Source organism: Ptychodera flava, chromosome 8 (assembly GCF_041260155.1).
Source record: "Ptychodera flava strain L36383 chromosome 8, AS_Pfla_20210202, whole genome shotgun sequence".
NCBI classification, from domain to species: Eukaryota; Metazoa; Hemichordata; class Enteropneusta; family Ptychoderidae; genus Ptychodera; species Ptychodera flava.
Window position 1 is genome coordinate 35,900,021 of NC_091935.1, and position 20,062 is coordinate 35,920,082.

General features: G+C 36.0%; 1 protein-coding gene across 2 annotated transcripts in view; it reads right to left on the reverse strand.

Moving 5' to 3' along the window:
• LOC139139193 (histone-arginine methyltransferase CARM1-like) overlaps positions 1–20,062 on the reverse strand; it is a 51,189-nt gene that overhangs the window by 9,412 nt on the left and 21,715 nt on the right. For both annotated transcript variants that reach the window (XM_070708018.1, XM_070708017.1), the window contains exons 4-9: positions 11,835–11,939; positions 11,020–11,130; positions 10,541–10,718; positions 9,421–9,511; positions 8,299–8,380; positions 7,210–7,385 (exon numbers count right to left, since the gene is read on the reverse strand). In XM_070708018.1, the coding sequence (XP_070564119.1) occupies positions 7,210–7,385; positions 8,299–8,380; positions 9,421–9,511; positions 10,541–10,718; positions 11,020–11,130; positions 11,835–11,939 (743 nt within the window). The remainder of the gene's footprint in view (positions 1–7,209; positions 7,386–8,298; positions 8,381–9,420; positions 9,512–10,540; positions 10,719–11,019; positions 11,131–11,834; positions 11,940–20,062) is intronic.

The following is a 20,062-nucleotide window of genomic DNA, read 5'->3' on the forward strand; positions in this document are numbered from 1 at the left end:
GATTCAAGGACAGTCACTTTGAAACATCATACAAGTAAAATTATCTTCTATAAATTTTTCTCTACATTTTAAAGTTGTTTTGTGGCTCAGTTTTCTACAAAAAAAAATCTAAATCATAGGTACTTCAATTTCGGCTTACGTAAATCACAAGAACTTGCTCAAAAGGTTGTATTCTGTTTTGGGATTTTTTCCCAGAGGCACAGCTGCTCTAACCGTGTTAGGGGCCACATTCAATCACAATTTCATTTTTGTGGAGACAGTACATATGGATAGCAGACTTTGGCTGCCTCAAGTCTTATTATAATCATCATTTATTTATAGACATTGCATTTATCGACCTACTGATACATGTACAGTATTCCGAGTGCTGGGACTCAGTTTCTTAGCTTATTCCTTCTGAACAGTAGCAGCAATGGCTGAACATATAATTCATTTTGGTATTTAAAACCTGCACTTCATAGACAGGGACATAGAAGAAATAACAAGTCATCGTTGATGACACAGTCCCCACTTGTTAATGGGTACTTTGATTACATGTCCTCAGAGAGGATAGAGTCCTCTTCATTAATTAGGTCTGTGATAAAAATACTTTGATACAGATGACGCTCAATGGCCAAGAATGAGTTCCAGTGTTCTCCCCAGGATTTTTTGAGAAGAGGGCGAAGATGTGGTGCGAAGCACCACAAGCGACCGCGCCAGCGGTCGCGGGGGGAGGTCAGGAGGGGGGTGTCCCCCCTCCTGCCGTTGGAGCTTTTGAAAAACAGCGATTAAAATGGTGTTATTTGGTGGCACTTTGGGAGAATTTTTTCAGATTTTTTTCGTATAAAAAACTCAAAGGAAAGGAGATCTGAGACAGTGTACCATAACTTTTATTACAGTTCACTGATTTCAATTATGAAGATTTCATTTTTTGAAAACGAAAACGTAGCGAGAGACATACATTTATTCATCGATGTCAAAATTATCACCATAACACTCAGGTTTGGGGAGCATTTTTTCAGATTTTTTTTCGTACAAAAAACTCAAAGGAAAAGAGATCTGAAACAGTGTTCCATAACTTTTATTACAAACGAAAACATAGCGAGTCTAGAGACATACATTTATTCATCGATGGCAAAATTATCACCATATCACTCACGTGTTCTCATCCTGATACAAGTCCGACCGAGCCTAAAATTAGGTTGTTTTGCTTTTGGAAGGAATACACAAACGAAATTCTAACCTCCTATAAAAACTTCAGTGTACTCTGCTGTCCTTGGTTACCCTCCAGCTCCTTGCCATGTTTACTCAGCTAAGTCGGTTACCTAATGCACGGTCCCTATGGAGGGACCGTGGCTAACGTAACGTTACGGACTGAGCCATGCAAATATGGCTGCCTTCGATGAGTTGCACATGGGCTTATGATCTCGGATGACATCACAAACTCGCGAGATTTGCAAGATCGATGAGAATTACGTTTGCAGTCTGCAGGATCGACGCTCACGCTCGCATTTTGCTTGTAAATCACTGTCAACTTTTTCCCCCGTACATTTTATTGTTTTATTTTCAAAAAATAAATCTTTTTCATTTCTGGCAAGGGGGCGCTCGGAATTTACAAGAGGGCGCCACGCCCCTGTTACCTTATTCAGGGAGAACACTGAGTTCCATGGTGATGAAAACATAAAACCAATGTAGGCCACCATCCTAAAGTTCAGAAAATGAGTCAACTAGGAATTAATCAACAGGATGTGCAAAACATTTGTGCACACAATTCTAACACTTGACAGATTATCACTGGTACCATATTTCATAAAGTTTGATGCAGTATTTACAACACTATGAGATCAACATCTGTATCAAGTTTCATCACATTTGACGTTGTATTAATTTATGGCTATATCACCCTAATTAGGAAAGTTCATTACTTATGCAATTACAAATTAATTAAAATGACACTGATAAATGTCTTTTTCAATGTTAAAGCAATGTGAGCTTAACATCAGTTATCATCTGTATAAAGTTTCATGAATTGATGCAGTACATATTTCTTGACATATCAGCCTACTTACAAAACTTCAATAATTGACATGTTACTGCTACATGACGTGAAACAAATTGACGAGCATATGTATGAAATACTCGTAGGTCAATGTCCTTGTACAACTTTGAATGATACTGGTGGAAATATGTCTGATTATGGCTCTGTACATTTGAAATTGTAACAAAATCACCGCCATGCAGCAATATTTGATCTTACTGTTTCAAAACTCAACACGTATATGTATGACGTAAGTCAATGTACATGTACCAACTTTGAATAAGATCAGTTGAGACTTGCCAGAGTTATGGCTCTCGACATGAAACAACCACAACAAAATTGCTACCATGTGGCCATATTGGACCATCTCGTGAAACCAATCGACATACATAAATAAGTCAATGTCCTTGTACCAACTTTGAATAAATTCGCTTGATACATGTCTGAGTTATGGTTCCAGACATGAAAAAATCGGAAAAAATGGCCACAAAACAAATCAATGTGCATATGTATGACATAGGTCACTGTCCTTGTACAATGATTAAAATTGGTGAATAAAATAAGTTGAGACATGCCCAAGTTTTGGCTAAGGACACGAAAAAATTGTAACAAAATGGCTGCCATGCAGCCATATTGGATCATATCATGAAACAAATTGACATACATATGTATGACATAGGTTAATGTCCTTGTACCAACTTTGAATAAAATCGGTTGAGATATGCCTGAGAGTATTATGGCTCTGTACATGAAAAAGTCGTAATAAAATGGCCGCCTGGCGGCCATATTGGATCGTATCACAAAACAAATTGACGTGCATATCTATGACATTGGTCAATGTCCTTGTACCAAGTTTGAATAAAATCGGTTGAAACATGTCTGAGTTATGGCTCTGTACATGAAAAAATCGTAATAAAATGGCCGCCTGGCGGCCATATTGGATCGTATCACAAAACAAATTGACGTGCATATCTATGACATTAGTCAATGTCCTTGTACCAACTTTGAATAAAATCAGTTGAAACATGTCTGAGATATGGCTCTATACATGAAAAAATCGTAATAAAATGGCCGCCTGGCGGCCATATTGGATTGTATCACAAAACAAATTGACGTGCATATCTATGACATTAGTCAATGTCCTTGTACCAACTTTGAATAAAATCGGTTGAAACATGTCTGAGTTATGGCTCTATACATGAAAAAATAGTAATAAAATGGCCGCATGGCGGCCATATTGGATCGTATCACAAAACAAATTGACGTGCATATCTATGACATTGGTCAATGTCCTTGTACCAACTTTGAATAAAATCGGTTGAAACATGTCTGAGTTATGGCTCTGTACATGAAAAAATCGTAATAAAATAGCCGCCTGGCGGCCATATTGGATCGTATCACAAAACAAATAGACGTGCATCTGTATGACATATGTAGTAATCCTTGTACCAAGTTTGAATGAAATCGCTTCTTGCATCTCTGAGATATCTGCGTGAACGGACGGACGGACACACACGCACGCACGCACGCACGCACGCACGCACGCACGCACGGACGCACGCACGGACATGACCAAACCTATAAGTCCCCCCGGACGGTGTCCGTGGGGACTAATAACAATAAGATGTGCTGACAGACATGCTAATATCTATCAGCACTGACAAAATCAAGATAAAACCATTGAATGGTAAAATTACTGAAACAAGGAAATACACAGAGATGTTTGACCAATACATGATTGACACTGATGAGTTGAGTCCTTGTCTCTGATACTCTGACTCAAAGTAAAGAGTTTCACCTTGGGACATTTCGTTAATGACCTTGTCTTTAGCTATGGTGACTATTAGCAATGAATCTTTCACATACACAGGGGCCATCTCACAATTACACTCTCTCACACAAAAACATTGTGATTCAAACAAATATTTTATCACTACATTAATAGGGATCACACAACTTTAAAACACACTTTAACAAATCTATTTACTTATTTATTTATTTATTTATTTATTTATTCATTTATTTATTTTTTGTATGTATGCATGTATGTTTGAATGTATATATTAATTTATTTGTTTACTATTATTTGCTAAATATTGAACAGCGTCTTCAACTGAATCATGTAATGAACGCTGTAACTAATGGGTAAAAATTGTAGATATTAAATTTCTATTTTTAAGGTGCAGGATAACAGACCAGTACACAGATATGCAGGTGATGGTTTGATATTAACATCGGACATAAATAAAACACTAAACCTGTCAAAGTAATGTCATATTGAACTCTCAAAATGCTATTTATATACCTGTACTCTGAACTTGAGACTGTGATCAATTTAATACTTTTTGTACAAGTAATTTCAGCAGAAATAGCTAAATTTTTCTTTTTAATAATTTTACTATTGAGCAAGAAAATGCCTCGGGACGGTTTGTCAGACTGTTTAATTTTTACACTGCTTCTGTGGTCTATTTGCTTGCGTGGACACGTTTTACAAAGCTAGTGATGTAAATGATTTTTTTAGTATCTTGTTTTCATAACATGGGAAAATTTGATTTTCCCCACAGAGTTAAGACGGGGAATAATGGCCATTTTTAATTGAATATATAGGTAAAGTCTACATAATTTTTTTTTCCAACCACACACTTTGCCCGGCCAGTGACCCTAGATTTTTGTTCTTGATTATGAGAGAGAATAGATTGAAGTGTTCTTGTGTAAAATTTGAGTAAAAGTGTCAAACTTTAAGTTCAGAAATCATATTACCTGAAACCATACTTTGTTATGATGTAGAACACTGTCTCATTTCAAGGTTTAAAGTTGGAGGAATGAATTCTCGTATTCTATTATTTCACTCAGGATTGTTGTAAGGTCATCGACACTGCACTGCAGAAAATATTTTTTTTCAGACACCACCCCAATGGAAAATAGTTATTCATATCGCTGTTCAAACAGGCAATGAAAAATAGCTAAAAATAGGAAACCCTCACATACCAGTTTATATGTTTTTTTTCAGGTGATAACAATTATGCACAATTCCCCAGGGCAGCACCGCATGAATTTTACAGAAATTTTGAAAAGCTAACATTTCTGCCACTCTTACGTATTCCACTTTAAATGTGAAAGTTGTTGACATGCATTTATGGTAAAGTTTAATACACACAGTTGCACACCATTGTTATATAGAATGCAACAGCTGGCAGTTGTCTTTTATTTTTTCACGGCAATGCTTGGATGGTAGCACCATCATGCACAACTCAGATATGCATTTATTAATGATTGATAACCAGACGCCACACACTATCTACTGAATACAAATGCACTTCCTCAATTAGCGAGAAACAACATGTGGCAGAGATGGACCGTTTTCCCCAGAAAGGTTCTGTTGCCCAATTTCTTGCCAAGATCTACAGAAATCAAATTTGGTAAATAATATACAGAAAATTTTTCAAATATATTTTGACAGATATCTGGTACATTCAAAACTTCAAGTACAGGATTTGTTTTTGAAATAACAGATGGCTTAATTTGTAATAAACTGCATGTTAAAATGTGACTTATGACAACTTTTCAACTTGGCATCCTTTGAAAAATATATTCTATTTTGTCTACATTTTTACAATTGTATAATTATTCATTTTTCTTTTTTAAATTCAAACCACATACCACATTTTGAAAATATTTTTTAAAACAAAGCATTTTCAGCTTTTTTTACATTCATGATTACAATCTTTTTGAAAATCTTCTTTTTGTTTTTTTATTTGGTTTTTTTTTTGTTGCATGTACGAATATAATCTTTGTAAAAGCTTGCTTCAGTTCAGTAGTTGCCTTGTACACATCTGCTCCTTTATATCAGAAAAAGGCAATTTCTCTCATCTATGCTGACTCAAAATAGACATAATCACTCTTCTTGAAATCCAACATTTGTTAATTCTCGTTAAAGTCTATTTCTAGGTCAGGAATCAACTTCATTATGACTTCCCTATTAAAATTGTCTGCAGGCAACAGGAATATGATACACCACGTTACACCTGCTGCCTGTGCTGGTGTTTCTGTATGCTGTACGCGTATGTACATGTGTACTGGTACGTGTGGAAACGGTTTATCTATATGCAGCATTTTATTTGGGTTTGTGTGCGCAATAAGTGACTGCAGTGTGTACACAAGCAATGGGGTATGTTTACACAACACTGTGGCCGTATTAGTAAACATGATTCTCATTTTTAAAGCACACACTGGCTTGCATCTGATGAGAGCCAGTTGTCTGTACCCACACTGTACAAGTACTGCAAACTGTACATTAATAAATAATCAACAGAGTATTATCACTTTTAAAAACGAATAAAGATGGCCGTCTCTATAATTTTTATCTTTTTTTCATTTATCTAAAAAAGGCAAAACACTGAAACTTCTAATAAAAGACTTCCTGTTACTACCATTGTCTAATACTAGTACAAACATTAATTTTTTTCTCTGGGATTTAATTTCACTACTTTGGCTGCTGGCTGAAATTTGCTGAAATAAATGCTGATGGACATCCTAAATAACAATACATTTTATTGTTTTACTCGCAAATGCAGTGAATTCAGTGAATTTAAATCCCAGTGAAAATGTCTGTAACATCAAAATAGTGAAAATACCGGTAAATCCCTGCCAACACGTATGGTTTAACAGTATCCGACCTTGCATTTTGAATTTTGTAAATAACTTTACCATGGTATGACAATTACCAATCTCGAAACCAAAACATTAAATACATCTAAAACAGATGTTTGGCCATATGTCACTATCTATAAATTACCCTACTATTTTATGGAACACATGCACAAACCTGTGTAATTGCGGCGGCATAAATTGATATTGCTTTATATATTTTGTATTGAACAGGGACTAAAGCTTGGCTTGGCTACTCTATGTGACAAAAATATACACAGATTTTTAATATGTTAACAACATAATTATATTTATTGTAACGATACTTTTGTCACTCTCCCCGGTTTTCAAAAATTTATTGCATTATTGTATGTTGATGCATTATATGCAAATAATGGCCGCACTGACAGGCAAAATATATTTGGATCATGATGCAGAAGGTATACGGGTTGGTCTGGGCAGTGTAAGGTAATTTCCACATACAACCAATGATAAAAACATCAGACTTTTGAAACAACAACAGTATCTGAACACTTGCTACTTACATGCTTCCAACAAATGCCACATCAAACCAGAAAGCCAGACCATGCACGGTGCCGGAATTGGTGATGGTGAATGAAACTGGAACATCCAACCTATACAGGTCTTTTTCATTGGTTGTCTGGAAGTCTATGGTGTACTTAAAGGACCTTGCCAAGCAAATTCGGATGTCAAATGTGTCCTGATAAAAAATATTAAAAACACAGGATATGGAATCAAATTTGATGATTTTTCGGTTTCGCTTCCTATTGCAATGCAATTGTTGATGGCTATGGCATCGTATTCAAGTTTCAAAGATGATATTATACCTCTGAGTCAAACAAATGGTGCTATTACAATACCATGCACATACAGGCAGTTAAATTCGATGACAAGATAGATTTTTTTATTCATAGAAAAAAATTCCTCACAGCAGTTTATATATAAAAAGGGGAATGAGCTAAGACCTGTGGAGAGAGAATTTTTTGTATGAAAATCAATTAACGTATTCATCTATTTATTGGTAATAACTTAAAAAGCTGGTGACATGCATACTTGATCTTTCAATCATTTGCAATTGGTTAAAATCTCACCTAATTACGCTGAAAACATTGTAATGACTTATAAAACAAAAGAATTAGGGAGAAATAGGGTCCATCACTCAAAGTTACTTAAAATTCAAGAATTTTCAAAGACGTTTTTAGCAATTTTCAAGGATCATTTTTGAGGTCCAAAATAGCATTTTCATGATATCATTTGTATACATAATTTTGCATATCATTTTTATAATATCACAACTGATTATCTTGTAATTTTTGAAAATTTGTCGTTGGATTATCAATCTCCCTGGACTTTCAAGGACTCAATTTCATTTCCAAGGACTTTTCCAGGACTTTCCAAGAGGTTTTAAAATTCAGGGACTTTCAAGGGCTTTCTACACGTGTACATACCCTGGAGAAAGTGCTATGAAACCATTAACAGTAAACAAAACATGTACAGACATCTGGCATTTCAACCAAGGATCTGCAAACAATGGTTTAACCATATCAAACTATATCCAGGGTGGTGAAAGAGTTGAGGCAAATCAGGGAGATTGTAGGAGTGGGTCTACTCACCACTATTGGTTGCCTAAAACATTCCTGTAGTGCAGCATTTCTGAGGCTTGACAAGTCAACACCGTGAAATGATTGTTGGTACCTGCAATCGTAAAAATATCAACATCTATAAATCAATCATAGGATTGGGATTATTGTCATAAAGAGTGATAACTCACCTATATTATAATGTTCCCAAGCCCAGTGACAACGTTAGTGACTGTTGAAAAGTTAACAAGTTTCAAGTATCATGTATCTACGTTCTAAAAGCTTGGGAAGAAATATGGCTCAGCTTATCTTGACAGTTTAGCCATTATGAGAATGTTTGACACAAAATGCTGTTCTTTGGGTGAATATGATGGTAATTCATCTGACATTCCAAATGATGGCTTGGAAGAAATTAGAACTAAAGTCCTTGCATACGCATGTAAATGTCAACCAAAGTGTATTGAACAACTCAGTGAACAGAGATGCAGGGATTTCTGTAATAATGTATTTTTGAAATAATGAAGCCCAATGTGTGTCTCTCAGTAATATAAACTGGACCACTGTCAATCATAAATAATATGCATACATGTAAGCAAGACACTATGTCACTGTGCCAAAGAAGAGAGAAGTTTAGTTTAGACATATTGTACAAACAGCTGAGGAAGGGGCCTTCATATGGCAGAGACACACCAATGAAAGCTGTATCTATGCATTCTTTCTCCTGTTAAGGGTTATGTCCCATTGGAACTGAACACCAAGGTATAGCATATGTGTGAAAGTTGGCCTTTTTCTGAGATGTCTAAGTAAAGGTGTATAGGTTATAGGAAACTGTACATAACCAGATTGAAAACAAACCAACTCAAACACTGGGACACACTTTCCCAAACATGACTAGGAATACAATATTCCCTCCTATTCATGCTGAATAGTTGGAATAAAAGGATGCCAAATGATGTCTATTTTGTATATAATAGCTAGAAAAGCCCAAAGGCACGCATTATGGTTACATAGTCTTTCAGGGCTGCTCAAACTGCCAAGCTAAAAAGTACATTATATTCTTGTATTTGACAGACACGACATTGGTTTCACTGATTTGGTAGGATGGCAGGTAGACCTGCCAGGAAAAGGTGTAACATCGTATTTGGAATGACGTACCAGAAATTGGCTTTGGTAAACTGTTCCATGTATAATGCTTCATCAGTGAATGGAGCTATGTGGAGGTCTCCAAGACTTGGAAACATTTTACCTGTAAGATTAACACATGAAAAATAGGAACTGTAAAATGTATTTCAAACACGACAGCTACACCCAAGTGCTTGGAGTGTCCAATATAATGTACACAGCAAAAAGGAAAGGTATTATATAGTTTGCCGTCTTGACAGTGAACCCCTTATACAGTATGACATTTATGTTTGTCTACCTCTTGTGTTTAACGCCCAACTTTGAAAAGTGCCAACCAGGATTTAGTCACAGTTTCTGCTCAAAAACCTGCTGGAGACAAGTTTCCACAGATGTTGCAAAGGTATAATACAAGAGCAGTGGATTGTGGGTAAGCAGGAGTTTTTGGTCGAGAAAGGAACTAAATCACTACAAGAATGTGTCAAACTTGGACAATAATGTCTGAGGTATTTATCTATGGATCACTGTGTTTACTTGACCGTATGCACTGATATACTGCAAACATTATTGGCTTTATGACCCCAGAGTGCTAAACCATGTCATACCTTTCACTTTTGTACATTAATGCACACTGAACACTCCAAGCACCTGAGGCTACACCATCAAGTAAAACATTAATATTGGCAATGTCATGTCTTTTCCTTACGGCAACTTCCCGTAATTGTCTAAGACACCAATCTGATTGGGAATTGGCTGGGTCACTTCCTCTTTGCTTCATCCATCGTATTCCCTTACAATTGTATCAGATTTGTCTTGCATTTGACAGCATACGTAAAAGGCAAATGATGCATTCAAGACAAAGACTATCAAGCTTGGATCTCTACATCTGATGATCATATTGTTTTTACTACACACAGAATACTACAGCAAGTCTTGATGAAAACACAGAACTTTTTAACCACAACACACATCAAACTTTTTACATTTGTCACCTCAAAGAAGATCATGTACCGGTACATGTACATATGCCACTGGTCTAGTGTCTAGCCAATTAATGCAGGGCTTTACTAATGCCAAAATGACCAGCCAGATACTAGACTAATCCGCCATAGAAATCAAACATCCCTTCTAGATCATTTCCCTTGTTCTATCTCACCTCCTGGTTTCAGCCACTTCTTGGCATGTAAATAACTTTCTAGCATTCTCTCGTTAAGGAGCATGTATCCCATGGGTTCCGATATAATCATATCCACTTGTTCCGGGATAGCTACTTCTTCCACCATTCCCGGCAAAATGACAATTCTACCACTAAGTTTATTACTATGAACTAATACCTGCAAGAAATTGAGAAGTACAGGAAATTCAATCCATGTCAAATACGCTGAAAAAAGTTGTGAAAATGGTTTCTGAATTTGAAACATAGCAAGTTGATCTTGAAAACTTGATTTTTTAAAATTTGAATAGCTGGTGGTCTTTAAAAATCAAAATATTTACAATCAGAGTAACAAATGTTGTGCATTTACTGTTTACATCATGCTTGGACTTGCGGAGTATTGTGTTTGCTCAATGAGGATATTGACCGACTGTCTACGAATAACATGTTTGTCCGGTACATATTTCACAATATGAACTGACCTCTGCGTGGGTAGCCATAGAACTGGCCTCTATAGCGTATGCCTTTCTTGCACCGGCCTGGATGGCAAAGAATGACAGAATACCTGTACCCGCACCAACATCCAGAATGACCTACATACGTACAAAACAGAAAAAGATTGTTATACAGACATGAATTCCAACTCTGGAAGGATTACAGAAGGGAGTCTTGCAGCACGGTGTGCACACATTGGATTTATTTCAATGTACCAGTGGGTACATGTTGTTGTGAAAACATGTCTATCTATAATGACAAATATTATGGCATATGCTTTATCAACAAACATCTCCACTTTGTAAAATTATTTTTGAAATGTTCTTTTATACATACTATTCAAAATCCTTGGAAGCGGCCTGATTTATAGCATTAATACGAGAATGCTCGATATTATAAACTGGAAAAAAGCAGCACTTGTTGAATATTCTTTCTGCAAGAAGGTTACTTTCTGCACCTTCAAGGTTAAATTTAGCCCAAAAATTTCATATGAATCTGCATTTCATTCAAATTCACAAGTTCTATTTCAATTAGAATGCTAGATGTTGAACACGTAGTCGTATCAGTAGTTAAATAATTGACAAAAAAATTGACTGAATTACAACTGAGTTATTTTGAACATGAAAATAGCAAATTCTGAAAGGTGCCTTGGGCATAGACAGGTGTTCAATAACGTACGGCTTGGTCAGAAGAGAATTGAGGTAGCGTAAACTTTTACAGCCTGAAATGTTTACATGGTGGCAGATGGATGGTGGTTTGGACGTATGCTGTACATGGTCTTTCCTGTACTCTTTAGTAATACCTTATCTCTGAAATCTTCATGGTTTTGAAGCATTGCTTTCTGATAGGTGGATGTCCTGATGTAATCTTGCATCATATTCTGTTGCTGTGATAAGTAGCCATAAAACTGAAATGCAAGCAAACACACAATCAGTGACTTCAACTGTTACAGAGTCGAATTTCCAATTTAATTTCTACAAACCTTAATTTACTTAACCCTTCGAGCGCTGTAATTTTTTCCCACCAAAAATTCAGTGCAACATTTAACCAATTTTTAAGATGTTTTCTGTAATTTTTTAGATAATTTTGGACCAAGTGGACATCAAATTTCATCACCTACAGATTTTTTTCAAAATTTTGGCAAAAATCTGAAAAAAATATTGAACTTGTATATATTCTATAAAATGTGACAAAAATTGACTTTGGCACTCAAACAGTTCAGTCCACAATCCTTCCTCCTCAAATGAAGAGAGAACTTTCATCAATTCATGAGTAAATTATGCATTAATCTCAGCAAACCGGTAGATACAAAAAGACAATCATTCATTTGGAGAGTGGTACATATATTTTCCTCTGTACAAAATTTACTCTCTATCATCTATAAACTGAAATCAAGTTTTTTACAGGAAAGGGTATCAGACATATTGTTGTGTATTAAAAATATATCATACATTCACTGATTTAACGCTGCACCAATATAACTAGGTTACTGCCCACGGGCAATATTCAGGAATCGTAGCAATTATTTAATCGCAAAGCAGACTGCATTCTTACAAGTTTGCCATTACTTTTGATACCTGATAGCATAAGTAATATATGGCATATATGTGAATTGTGTATACAAACACATCACATTTGACAGATGGATTGCATATCAAACACACATGGATATAATGTAAACATCCACTTCACATACAAATACTGGCTTATTAAATGGAAAATCTGCCATCTCCATTTGTAACTGAAACGCACAACTTTGAAGGACAAGAAATTAATGTTTTCTCAGCGCTATCTGAAGAAATGTCACCTTGGCAACCATGAAACCCCACACTGTTGAAGAAATCCACTCCAAGGATATATGCAACAAGGTATCATAGATTTGATCATTTTGCTCTGAATTCAATCCAAAGTCATAACAGACATACAAACAATAATAAATATTACTCAATTTCTATCACAATTGAAAGATTTTTTCAAACTGTAGTTGTTGAATATAAATATTTATGACCCTGCTGACAATTTTTTGTTACCTTTAAAATGACAAAATCAGTAAGCCAAAAGTTATGACAATATTTGGAGTTGAAGGGTATCTTCAGTTCACGTGTACAACCATAGTGACAAATATTATGAATATTCCTGAAAGATATCAGATGAATGAATTAACTAGTCATCATATAATGACATAGTCCCCCACTTGATCCATTTCTTTTAGGAGTTGTCGATACCTGTTGCTGATGACATGGTTGCAGTTTTTTTCACTGACATGAAGACACTTGAAAAATACATAGCACAGTGGTGACACAGAGACCATATTGCCTACACAGACTGCACTATGACATTCATGTGCAAGTATACCACTGAAAAATTATGAGTATACATGTATATCCAAATGCCGTACAGCTACAGTGCACGATTTAAAAACGTTGATGGATTTTTATAAAACTATACATTCAATCATAATAAACATTAACCTTTTTAAAGCACAATTGACAGATGCTATTAGTTTTTATAGATTTTACTGAACTTAAACAACTATCATTTCCACTCATCAACCCATTTCCAAGGCTCTTCTCAGAGTCTGTTTATTCTGTACAATAACTTCAGGTTCAAGTACAACAGAGAAAGGAGAGAAAAAAGACCAACCCAGGTGGATGCAATACAGGATACTCTATGCTGAACACACTGATTGAATGCAAGCATTAAAATACAATTTAATGGAACAAATAGATTATCTGCCCCTCTAAGTTGCCAAAGTCAATTTCCACACTGTGACATCAACACAAAACTTTCAACAGATTTTGGTCATGTTTACTTGGAGATGCTGAAGACAAAATGGACAATGAGGCACAACAACAATCAAGATATAAAAGTCTGGAATTTACTTCCTAACACACAAGGTCATAGTATGAGAAATGAAACACCAGGTACTGCATTTGGATATAGCATCAATGATGTACAGTACATGTACCTTGAACAATTTTAATTGACAGAATTCACAACATTAGTATCAGATAAGTCATTACATGTACATTTCTCATTGTTATTTTTCATGCTATTTCTCTTGAGACTATCTATTCTTCCAATGCACCATATAATCTTGAAGTAAATGTCCTTTGAAATGTTTTATGGTAAAACTATAAAATGTAGTCATTTAAAAGTTACGAGAAGTCGTGATACTCTGAACACAGAATATCATTCATTTTGAGGACAATGAGCACTGTGTGAGTTCAAACACTTGCAAACTATTAGTGCAAGATACAGGCAGATTAGTATTAATTTATGCAAATTATATTATTGAGCATTGTTTCGGTATTGAAATTTTATGCTAATAATTCTTTATCAATGTGGAATATTCATCTGCCCCCGAATTGTGCGTTATATACTTGCAAAGGATCCAGTAACTATTGACAAAGTGTGCAAATAATTTCATTCAACGCTACTATCGTACTCAACAGTACAGTTGCTCAACTGACTAAATGTAACACATGTGCGACACTTGGGATAGATTTATCACAATATTTAGATGAATATAAATAACAATAATTTTGAATTTCTGGATGATAAATCGTCACTGCTTCTGGCATACATGTACAGGTGCCATCAAAGTGCCATTCTGTGATGTTACTGGCATTCCTTTTCCAATAAGTATATATTTATGTGTGCATTGAGAAAGCTTTTACAATGCAACTGTAAAGGTTTTTGTAGACTGACAACTTACATGTATTATCACCTCTGTACGGGATCGTATTTGCATGTATTTATTTGCACACAATATTTTATGTCTACATGAATTAATTATGCTCACTATGTTGATACCAAAGCTATAATTTTGAAGCAGTTTTCTTGGAAATTAAATATTGCAAGCACCTAGTCTGCTTTCAGGTGAAAAAAATTTGCAGATGACAATATGAACAAATGTTGAAATTTGAATTTTCGCCCATCCTTCCAGACAAATCGACGAAGGAAGTTCAGACTCAGTATTAGATTCATAATGTCTTTTCCCCCTCAGAGCACACTGAGACCTGTCTATGGCACAGGATCGGTTGCTCTCAAAATACAGTGAGTTACCGAGTAATGGATTTACATTGCAATTTATCATCTCTGCAGACAAATGAGATTTGACAAGAATCAATGCGTATAGTGTCACTGATAATGTCTTTCTTATCAAAACACTGACTCTACCATTTACATTGCTTGCCAACTTACCCCCGGCTGAAAACTATTAGGATATTACAATTTATAAATGACAAAATTTACCTTCATACATGATAAATCATTGATTCCTGTTTTCAATTGACAATTGAAACAAAACTTTTGTATTCAGCTCACTAACACACTACCTCATTCTGACAATTTCCAATGCATTTCATAACACAGAAAGAACATTCCGTTCAATTAAGAAATAATGAATGAATGTTATTTCGATGAAAAACATTTTTCAATTCATATTTAATAATTATTTCATAAATGACATTAGCAAACAAATGCCATACTTCCTAATTATTTTGCCAAATTTATAATTCATATCCATACAAATTAAACTGGGTAAAATGGATCTTTTGATCGATGTTTCTGCACTATAAGTTGACAAAATAAATAAATTAGGATATCATAGTCAGCATAAAATACTTTTTTGAGCTTTCCACGACACACATGACTTACACAAGTAATTATCAAGGTAATTACTTAATTACGGGCCCAAGCCGACCGGCTGGGACCCTATTGTTATTGCTCAAGTTCTACTACTTCCTCTTCTTTAGGGGCCCAAGCCGACCGGCTGGGCCCCTATTGTTATTGCTGGAGTTCCACTATTTCTTCCTCTTCTTCTTCTTCTTCTTCTTCTTCTGCCGTTTCTTTGTCAACCTAGATCTCTTAAACGGCGCAACGGAAACTTCTCAAACTTGCAGGTCTTATTGGTGTCAATTAGTACTCGTGCACCTGACCCTTGAAATTTTCATTGGTCACGTGACCTGGCGGCCATATTGGATTTTCCAAAAACCTAAAAATGGCTTCTCCAGAATACCTAGGGGTCTAGTAAGTTTAAATTTTTTGTTCAGCAAGCATGGCCTAAGGTCTTCACATTTTGCAAATAAAATCGCGTGCGGTCACGTGACCTTGGCCGCCATATTGGATTTTCAAAAAATATCCATTTAATCTTTAAAAATCTTCTTCTCCAAAACCAAAACACCGATTTAGCTGAAATTTACTCATGTCATCCTTAGATTGATCTCTTTCAAGTTTGCAAAAGACATTTGGATCGGTCACGTGATTTGGCCGCCATCTTGGATTTTGCCAAAATCGCAATTTAATCTTCAAAAATCTTCTTCTCAAGAACCAAAACACCGTTTGAACTGAAATTTTACTCTTGTCATCCTTAGAGTGATCTCTTTCAAGTTTGCAAATAACATTTCAATCGGTCACGTGATTTGGCCGCCATCTTGGATTTTGCAAAAATCGCAATTTAATCTTCAAAAATCTTCTTCTCAAGAACCAAAACACCGTTTGAACTGAATTTTACTCATGTCATCCTTAGAGTGATCTCTTTCATGTTTGCAAATAACATTTCGATCGATCACGTGATTTGGCGGCCATATTGGATTTTGCAAAAATCGCAATTTAATCTTCAAAAATCTTCTACTCAAGAACCAAAACACTGTTTGAGCTGAAATTCTACTCATGTCATCCTTAGAGTGATCTCTTTCAAATTTGCGAAAAAGATTTCGATCGGTCACGTGTTTTGGCCGCCATATTGGATTTTTTAAAATACCCATTGAATCATTAAAATCTTCTTCTCAAGAACCAAAACACTGTTTTAGCTGAAATTTTACTCATTGTCATCCTTAGAGTGATCTCTTTCAAGTTTGCGAATAACATTTGGATCGGTCACGTGATTTGGCCGCCATATTGGATTTTGCGAAAATGGCAATTTAATCATTCAAAAACTTCTTCTCAAGAACCAAATACCGTTTGAGCTGAAATTTTACTCATGTCATCCTTATAGTGATCTCTTTCAAGTTTGCGAAAAAGCTTTCGATCGGTCGCGTGATTTGGCCGCCATATTGCATTTTGCGAAAATCGTGATTTAATCTCTAAGAATCTTCTCCTCCAGAACCAACAAACCTATTCGACTGAAATTTGACATGTAACATCTTAAGTGTGATCTCTTTCAAGTTTGCGAAAGGCGTTTTGATCGGTCACGTGGTTTGGCCGCCATATTGGATTTTCCGTAAAATATAAAGTTCCAAGTGAAACGTACAGTAACCAGTAGATGATGTTCAAAATCCTACTTTTTCAAGCTCGAATTTTGCACATAATATCATTAGTGCAAGATTTTCAACCATGTTAACCGCTTGGGCCCCGCCAACGCTGCTTGCAGCTTTAATTAGGGGCCCAAGCCGACCGGCTGGGCCCTATTGTTATTGCTCGAGTTCTACTATTTCTTCTTAGGGGCCCAAGCCGACCGGCTGGGCCCCTATTGTTATTGCTCGAGTTCTACTATTTCTTCTTCCTCTTCTTCTTCTTCTTCTGCCGTTTCTTTGTCAACCTAGATCTCTTAAACGGCTGAACGAAAACTTCTCAAACTTGCAGGACTTATTGCTGTCAATTAGTACTCGTGCACCTGACCCTTGAAATTTTCATTGGTCACGTGACATGGCGGCCATATTGGATTTTCTAAAAACCTACAAATGGCTTCTCCAGAATACCCAGGGGTCTAGTCGATTTGAATTTTTTTGCATAGCAAGCAGGGCCTAAGGTCTTAAGAATTTGCCAATAAAATCGCATGCGGTCACGTGACCTTGGCCGCCATATTGGATTTTTGAAAAATACCCATTTAATCTTCAAAAATCTTCTTCTCCAGAACCAAAACGCCGATTGGACTGAAATTTCACATTTAACATCTTAAGTGTGATCTCTTTCAAGTTTGCGAAAGGCGTTTTGATTGGTCACGTGGTCTGGCCGCCATATTGGATTTTTGCGAAAATCGTGATTTAATCTTTAAAATCTTCTTCTCTAGAACCAACACACTGATTCGACTGAAATTTCACATTTAACATCTTAAGTGTGATCTCTTTCAAGTTTGCGAAGGGCGTTTTGATCGGTCACGTGGTCTGGCCGCCATATTGGATTTTTGCGAAAATCGTGATTTAATCTTTAAAAATCTTCTTCTCTAGAACCAACACACTGATTCGACTGAAATTTGACATGTAACATCTTAAGTGTGATGTGTTTCAAGTTTGCGAAACGCATTTTGATCGGTCACGTGGTTTGGCCGCCATATTGGATTTTGCTAAATCGTGATTTAATCTTTAAAAATTTTCTTCTCCAGAACCAACAAACAGATTCGACTGAAATTTGACATGTAACATCTTAAGTGTGATCTCTTTCAAATTTGCGAAAGGCGTTTATATCGGTCACGTGGTCTGGCCGCCATATTGGATTTTGAGAAAATTGTGATTTAATCTCTAAAAATCTTCTTCTCCAGAACCAACACACAGATTCGACTGAAATTTGACATGTAACATCTTAAGTGTGATCTCTTTCAAGTTTGCGAAAGGCGTTTTGATCGGTCTCGTGGTTTGGCCGCCATATTGGATTTTTCGAAAATTGTGATTTAATCTTTAAAATCTTCTTCTCCTTAACAAACACCGATTTGACTGAAATTTTGCATATACCATCTTAAGTGTGATGTGTTTCAAGTTTGCAAAATGCGTTTTGATCAGTCACGTGGTTTGGCCGCCATATTGGATTTTCCGTAAAAATTAAATTCCAAGTGAAACATACAGTAACTATTCGATGATGTTCAAAATCCTACTTTTTGAAGCTCGAATTTTGCACATAATATCATTAGTGCAAGATATTTCAACCATGTAAACCGCTTGGGCCCCGCCAACGCTGCTTGCAGCTTTAATTCCTCTTCTTCTTCTTCTTCTGCCGTTTCTTTGTCAACCTAGATCTCTTAAACGGCTGAACGAAAACTTCTCAAACTTGCAGGACTTATTGGTATCAATTAGTACTCGTGCACCTGACCTTTGAAATTTTCATTGGTCACGTGACCTGGCGGCCATATTGGATTTCCCAAAAACCTAGAAATGGCTTCTCCAGAATACCCAGGGGTCTAGTCGATTTGAAATTTTTTGTATAGCAAGCATGGCCTAAGGTCTTGAGAATTTGCCAATAAAATCGCATGCGGTCACGTGACCTTGGCCGCCATATTGGATTTTTGAAAAATACCCATTTAATCTTTAAAAATCTTCTTCTCCAGAACCAAAACACCGATTCGACTGAAATTTCACATGTACATCTTAAGTGTATTCTCTTTCAAGTTTGCGAAAGGCGTTTTGATCGGTCCACATGGTTTGGCCGCCATATTGGATTTTGAGAAAATCGTGATTTAATCTTCAAAAATCTTCTTCTCTAGAACCAACACACCGATTCGACTGAAATTTGACACGTAACATCTTAAGTGTGATCTCTTTCAAGTTTGCGAAAGGCGTTTTGATCGGTCACGTGGTCTGGCCACCATATTGGATTTTTGCGAAAATCGAGATTTAATCTTTAAAAATCTTCTTCTCTAGAACCAACACACTGATTCGACTGAAATTTGACATGTAACATCTTAAGTGTGATCTCTTTCAAGTTTGCGAAACGCATTTTGATCGGTCACGTGGTTTGGCCGCCATATTGGATTTTGCTAAAATCGTGATTTAATCTTTAAAAATTTTCTTCTCCAGAACCAACAAACAGATTCGACTGAAATTTGACATGTAATATCTTAAGTGTGATCTCTTTCAAATTTGCGAAAGGCGTTTTGATCGGTCACGTGGTCTGGCCGCCATATTGGATTTTGAGAAAATTGTGATTTAATCTCTAAAAATCTTCTTCTCCAGAACCAACACACCGATTCGACTGAAATTTGACATGTAACATCTTAAGTGTGATCTCTTTCAAGTTTGCGAAAGGCGTTTTGATCGGTCTCGTGGTTTGGCCGCCATATTGGATTTTTCGAAATTTGTGATTTAATCTTTCAAA